Source organism: Protomyctophum bolini, assembly GCF_963924005.1.
Source record: "Protomyctophum bolini genome assembly, chromosome: 15".
NCBI lineage: Eukaryota > Metazoa > Chordata > Actinopteri > Myctophiformes > Myctophidae > Protomyctophum > Protomyctophum bolini.
Window position 1 is genome coordinate 19782218 of NC_137876.1, and position 6864 is coordinate 19789081.

Here is a 6864-nt window from a genome sequence, read left to right on the forward strand (position 1 = left end):
CACGGAGGTGTGGCTCTACAGCCTCTTTCATCCTGTTTAGAAGCACTCTGTTGAAGGTCTTCCCTGGTATAGACAGCAGTGTTATTCCCCTGTAGTTGGAACAGTTAGCTAGATCGCCTTTTTTCGGGAGCTTGATGAGGTAGCCCTCCTTCCACTCTGCTGGTACTTCTTCCTTTTCGTCAAATGTCCCGAAATAGAGGGTAGAGCATTTCGACGCTGGTCTCAACATCAGCTTTCAGCTGTGCTTCTGCTGGAATGTTGTCTGGCCCTGCAGCCTTCCCATTCCGCAGTTGTTTTTATGGCCTTGTGGATCTCTTCCTTGGAAGGGACAACACAGGCAATCGGCAGGTCACTTTCCGCTGGCTGTATATCCACTGGATTAAGTGGAGCTGGTCTGTTCAACAGCTCCTCGAAATTTTCTGCCCTTCTGCATCAGGAATTTTATTTCCTTCCTTGTCCTTCACTGGCCTCTGCAGGTTTGCTGAACTTTCCTGAAAGCTTCTTAATGGTGTCGTACAGAGTCTTCATGTTGCCATGTTGTGCCGCCTCCTCTGCCTCTGCTGCCAGTGACTCTATATAGCCCTTCTTATCTGCTCTTATGCTTCTCCTAACTGACCTGTTTGCTTCAGAGTACTCTTCTTGGGCTTTAGCTTTCCCAGCCCGTGTGCGACTGCTGTTTTTAGCTGCCTTCTTCCTTTTCCTCTCCTCTATCCTTTCCAAGGTCTCTGCTGTCATCCATTCCTTGTGACTATGCTTCTTGTTGCCCAATACTTCCTGACATGTTGCTGTCACTGCTGTTTTAATGCTCTGCCATTAATCTTCAATGGTCTCTTCCTCTCTCAGCTCTTGTAGGACCTGGAACTTGTTTGCGAGTGTGATCTTAAACCTTTCTCGCCCTGCTGTTTCTCTGAGAGGTATGGTGTTGTACCTCTGTCGTTTATTGGTTTCTCCTGTCCAATTTCTCTTCAGCTTTAGTTATATGCGGGCGACCAGGAGATGGTGGTCTGAAGCAACGTCTGCTCCTCTTCTGACGCGCACATCTTGGAGAGATCTTCTGAACTTTTTCCCAATGCACACATGGTCAATTTGGTTTTCTGTCACCATGTCAGGTGATACCCAAGTTGCCTTGTGTATCCTTCCGTGATGGAAGAAACTCCCGCCGATAACTAGGTTGCTTGTGGCGCACAAATTGCTGAATCTCTCTCCATTTTCATTCATTTCCCCTAGGCCTTGCCGTCCCATAATCTCTTCGTAACCTTGGTTGTTGCTGCCGATTTTTGCGTTGAAGTCGCCCATAGTGACGATGATATTTCGTCTTGGACGAGCCTGTATGATGGACAGCAGTCTGTGGTAGAACTCCTCCTTGATATCCTCATCGCTCTCATTTGTCGGGGCGTAACACTGGATGATGTCCATATTTATCCTCCTCTTTTCTGTTCGGAAACATGCTGTGAGGATCCTTGGGCCATGTGCCTCCCATCCAATGAGGGCTCTCTGTGCAACCTTGGTCAGCATCAGGGCCACTCCTTGGCTATGGGGCGCGTTGTCTTCCTCGTGACCCGAGAACAACAGCATCTCCCCTGTGGTTAACCTGTGTTGTCCTGAACCGGTCCACCTTGCCTCACTGATTCCCAAGAGTTCCAGATTGTACCTTCTCATCTCTGCTGCCACTTGTGCTGTTTTGCCAGTTTCAAACATGGTCCTGACATTCCATGCTCCGATATTAATGGTGTTCCTGGTAGAGATGATGGTTGTCGGCCCAGTAGCTTCCAGATGGGTCTGGCTTTCACTACTTGGTGTCATATATCCTCTAGCTGGAGGACCATCCTCTGCCAGGACTCTAGTTTCTTTTGATGCTCTTTTTCGAGTTTCTGTAACAAATTTCTTTTGACGGGGTGGAGTAGTTAGCCCCACGCCCAACCCCCAACCTGGATGACCAGGTGATGGTCTGGTACCGCCAGTCTCTTTATTCTAAGCCTGCAGTACAGGATCATGGAGACAACCATGGCACATATCTCCACGTACAGGACGCTCATGACCACAATTGCGACCAGACGTCGGTTATCCGAGATCAGTTCCCGGGTCTTGGGGAGGCAGCCGACGACGGACGCATTGTGCGCCAGGCGTGAGTCGCAGTAGGCGGCCCGGGGGGCGACGTCAGGCTCGCAGCACTGAGGTGGGAGGGTTTTCGACCGGGCGTACTTCGGAGAAGCGACGAAGTCGGTGTAGTCGTGGACCCCGCAGCAGCCCACCAGCTCCATAGTCGCGGTCCAGAAGCGCGCGAGGAGCCCCGACGCGCCGTCGTCGTAGCCTCTCCTGATGTCGTCCACGGCTCTGGCGGCCAGCTGGTCCCTGAACCCGAAGGCCGCCACCGCTCCGGCCAGCTCCGCAGCGAACAGGATCAGCACGAGGACAAAGTGCAGGAGCAACATCGGCCGGCATCCCCCGACGGCTCCGCAGCAGCCCAGGAAACCCACGACGAGCAGGAGCGCCCCCGCGGCCATCAGCAGCTCGCTCAGGTTCAGGAACGCCTCGAGCTCTGCCGCCGGCATGCCGCCGCCGACGCGACCGAGGAGCGCCGCGAGGGAGGCCGGAGACAGGGTCATCCAGGCGCCCCCCAGCAGGCCGGCGGCGCCCGCCGCCAAGATGATGCCGCTGAAGGCGACCACCAGGAATTTGAGGAGGACTTCGACTTTCATCTCGGGGGGTTCCTCTTCGACCGAAGTGGTGTTTTTCTATTCTTATACCGTCCTATCTTCTCCGGGGTGGGTCCTGTGAAGCACCTCGGTTGAGTATTACCGGTAAAACCGCTTTCCACGTGGTGCGCGTGACTCAAAGCCTCAACTGCTGAGTGATTTGGCGATGCAGGGGACCTTGTTGAATCTTATATATGAAGACACTTTGTGTCGCGAAGCATGATGACGCCAGTACTGCCCGATATGTTGTCAACAAAGTCACAAAGCTAATCTTTGGATATTTTTGAAGTGATCTATTATATTAATCTGTACGAGGGGTCTTCAACAAGGGTGCCCGGGACCCCTGGAGGGGTCCTCAGAGTAACTGTACAGGGGATCTGCCAAATCTTTGTGCGATGGGGAACATTAGCCGGAAATAGCAGAGCTTGTAGATTGGTTATTTTCTGAGAGTTGTTGTAGAGGGAAAAAGGGCAAACCCAACAAAAGCCAACTACGAAATATTGAGGGTTTGAAATGTAATGGTCTAATTGTCTAAACAAACACACGTTTTGAGTTTGTATAGATCTGACTCTTGCTACTTTTTTTTTATTTCAATCCTGAAAAGTAACGGGCCTTTTATGCCCATATATGGAGTTCTTTGTCAGGCGTGCCCACATGGAAGTCTATATGCAGACGTCGTCAGAATGATGTCAGAACAGGCCAGCTCCATATATGGAGTCTGGGCAGCCGGGGCCCCTGTCCAGAGCGGTTCTGGACAGCCGTGGGTCCGACTGACTCGTCACCGGGCACTGCACTCCCTGTGGGGGAACGGAACGTGTGTGTGTCGAATTTGAAGTCGGTGGGGCGAACGGTTGCATGCCCCACCCAGAAATTATTCGCCCTTTTATGCCCATTACAGTATATGGAGTTCTTTGTATAAGGAAATGCCCTAATATGGAGTGTTTTGAGGTCAGAACAGGCCAGCTCCATATATGGACACTGGGCAGGGGCCCCGGTCCCGGGCCCGGGCAGAGGCCTTTTTGGGGCAGGTTCTGGACAACCGTGGGTCCGACTGACTGGACACCGGGCACTGTCTGCACCCCCTGCTGTGGTGTGGGACGCGCGTGTCGAATTATGAAGTCGGGTTGGGGCGAAGGGTTCTCGGGTCACATGGATTACAGACGTACAGATGTACAAACAGAGAGACACATATACAGACAGAGCATTTATAGATAGATAGTTAGATGATAGTTAGACGACTTCCAACGCAGAGGTTTTCATTGAACGTGAAAAGCAGGAAGCATGCAACACGTGCCTGCTGTAACGTGGACGGCGTGAGTTTGGATATACTTTAAAAGCACACACAGCTCAAACAAAGAACGCACGCACCATTCAAAGTAAAAGGGCGACATAAAAGGCCGTGGCAGTCGCTCGCGACCTTCGAATTTCAATGGAGAAGTGACACCAGGTTATATTCACTTTCCGCAAGCTATACAGGGATGTCTGTCATCTTAGCAATCGTCTATTATTTTCACCAAAAAACGAGCTTTTAGAAAGGGTACAAAGAAAAACGTGTGTTCATGAAGTGCCTGCAATTAGCTCCGTCTGTCTGTCTGTCTTTCTCTCTCTCACCTCTCTCTATCATTCTCTCAGTACCTTCGAATTAACGTTGAACAAATTCCATTGCTCTGGATTGAAATGATTACGGCAGGTAGCCCGGCATATAGGTTGTCCTAATCTTTCACTCGCACACACTTCTCGCTCGTAAATTATTTCTACCCGCCAACTGTACATCCATTATGTAGCGCCTATATCTGCTATTTGTCCGTTTTTAGGTCTGTATAATGTTATCCATTATGTATAATCTTGTTATTTTGTCTGCCATGCCGTGATAACAGGGATTTATATATACAGATGCTGACTTATTGTGCTGTTTGTTTTGTTCGCCGCTGTGGATAAGAGAAACCGGCGTGACACCAACCAAGACGCACACGAGGGATATAGGAAAGCGTCACTGTCCGTTGGAAACCTTGTATGTCCAAAACCGTACACCCTTTTGTAGCTTATCATATTTTTTGTAGCTTGTAGATGGGGAAGATTTCACTACTTTTTGAGCACCACTAATAGGGCATTATAGTTCACGAAAGAAAACACAACATGTATTATTTTTTTTAATATGGAGATACGAGGTCTCTCGCATGGACGGAGAAAAAAAAGGAAAGCAGAGAGACATGATTTACTCGTCTGGGTCGGGTGGAGAGACCTCACAGTATGACCAAAACTGTTACTCCGTCCTGAGGAGTCAAATTCAAAAGCAGCAAAAGTATAGCAGATCCGCAATATCGAAATGCGTGGCTTTGCTTTTGATGCTTTGTCGTGACCAGGGACATGAGAGAGTGTGTTAGAGGTGCACAGTGGCTGAAATCCCGTAAGAGGGCACTTTTGGACTAAAAGAAAAAAAGAATGGCGGAAATAGCAGATCTACAAGCTTACAACGTTGAGAGCTTGTATAGATCAGCTATTTTCCGGGTGCAACCCAGCACTCCTTATAGCTATAGTGGAGATGCGGCTGTATATACGTCATGGACTTCGAAACAAATTATGTCCAACGCAAAAAATACTGTGTTCAAGTTCAGGAGAGACTTATCGGGGAATAAAAGCAATTCTCCTGAATGCTGCCTTCCGGCATGCAGGCATGGAAAGGAGAGGCATTTTGCAATTTCTTTCACCATTAGTAAATGTTGCATTCGTGGTCTGGAGAGGGCGCATGTTGTTTTACCCGACGGGTAAAAGGGCAGGGGCTGAAGCCCCCTTTGATGTCTATATGTGTGCACGTCCCTGGGCGTGCCGCTGTATAGTCCAGTAAATACAGTAAAACACTCCTCTCAGGTCTACTAGCCAGGATAAAAAAAAAAAAATACCCTAAATGTGCCTTAATCCAAGATGACACCATTGACAATGGCAATATTTTCTAAATGTCATCATGCTTTAAGTATAGCATGTGACATGTCAAACACGGGGTTTTCATGATTCTGAATCAATTTCAAGCATTAGTTTTGCATGAAAAACACACTGACCTCATTTGTGATGACGGCTATGGCCCAATGGCTATGTTTTTTGTGCAAAACTAATGCTTGGAATGGATTCAGAATCATGAAAACCCCTATAGTTTGACATGTCACATTAAAGCATAATGAAATTTAGAAAATATTGCCTTATAATAGGTTGTCAATGGTGGCATATTAGCCAGGATAAAAAAAAACTACCCTAATCTGCTCACTGCAAAATTGCAAATACCCTAATAAGGCAATTTAGGGTATATTTGCAGTGAGCAGAATATGGAGATCCGAGGTTTCTCCGGGTAAAGAAGAGACAGTACATATACACAGGCAGGGAGAAAAAGGAAAAGCATGAAAGACATTAACTCTCACACTGTTCCACCTGGACGCTTCCTATACTATATAGGGTTTTGTCACCAAAATGTCACAATATTTAAATGCGCGGAGCATTTGCATACATGCACCTAGCAGGGGGGGGGGGGGGGGGATAGATATATGGAGGAGAGAACCAGAGCGAGCGAGCGAGCAAGAAAGATTTTATTTCAGAATGTATTTTGTTGAATTGTGGACTGTGCAAAAAATGCTGAAGCTACATAGAGTTAAATGAAAAGGTAATAAGAGTGGAAAAGTTTTTTTTCCCCCACTCGATAATGATAGTTTGAAAAGTGACGTTCATATATTCTATGATCATTTATATAATATATATATATATATATATATATAAATATATTAGGGGGGTGCAGAGCGGATAGTTAAAACGGATGCTATATCACAAGTTGACAACGGGTATTATCTATCAGTAAAGTCTATCAATAGTCTATCAATAAAGGCAAAAAAGCCCAAAACGTATAATTAAAAAAAAGAAAAACTCACCCGTCGCTTTCCTGTGAGGCGATAGGTTTCTGGTTTAAGGACTTCAGTGTTTTGTACCATACTATTGTATATGAGTATACAGAACAAAGAATGTTTGCTTTCGCCATCTTCGTTGAATTAAGATTTAGTCTTATACGAGAATTACTAAAAGTTTCTCAATCTTATATTTAGATTGGCTTAATCTATAGTCACCTCTGAGGTATATAGGTTTCTGGAGGTCAATGATTAAAGTGTGATTTACCGGTACCTTTGAGGGG

The 6864-nt window shown here is 47.1% G+C and overlaps 1 protein-coding gene across 1 annotated transcript; it reads right to left on the reverse strand.

Annotated features, from left to right (window-relative positions):
• Positions 1–1904: 1904 nt before the first annotated feature.
• Positions 1905–2699, reverse strand: LOC308329760 (tetraspanin-1-like; the record flags this gene model as incomplete). Its single annotated transcript, XM_080784257.1, has 1 exon — positions 1905–2699. The coding sequence occupies one exon, from the start codon at positions 2697–2699 to the stop codon at positions 1905–1907; it is 795 nt and encodes a 264-aa protein (XP_080640383.1).
• Positions 2700–6864: the final 4165 nt, after the last annotated feature.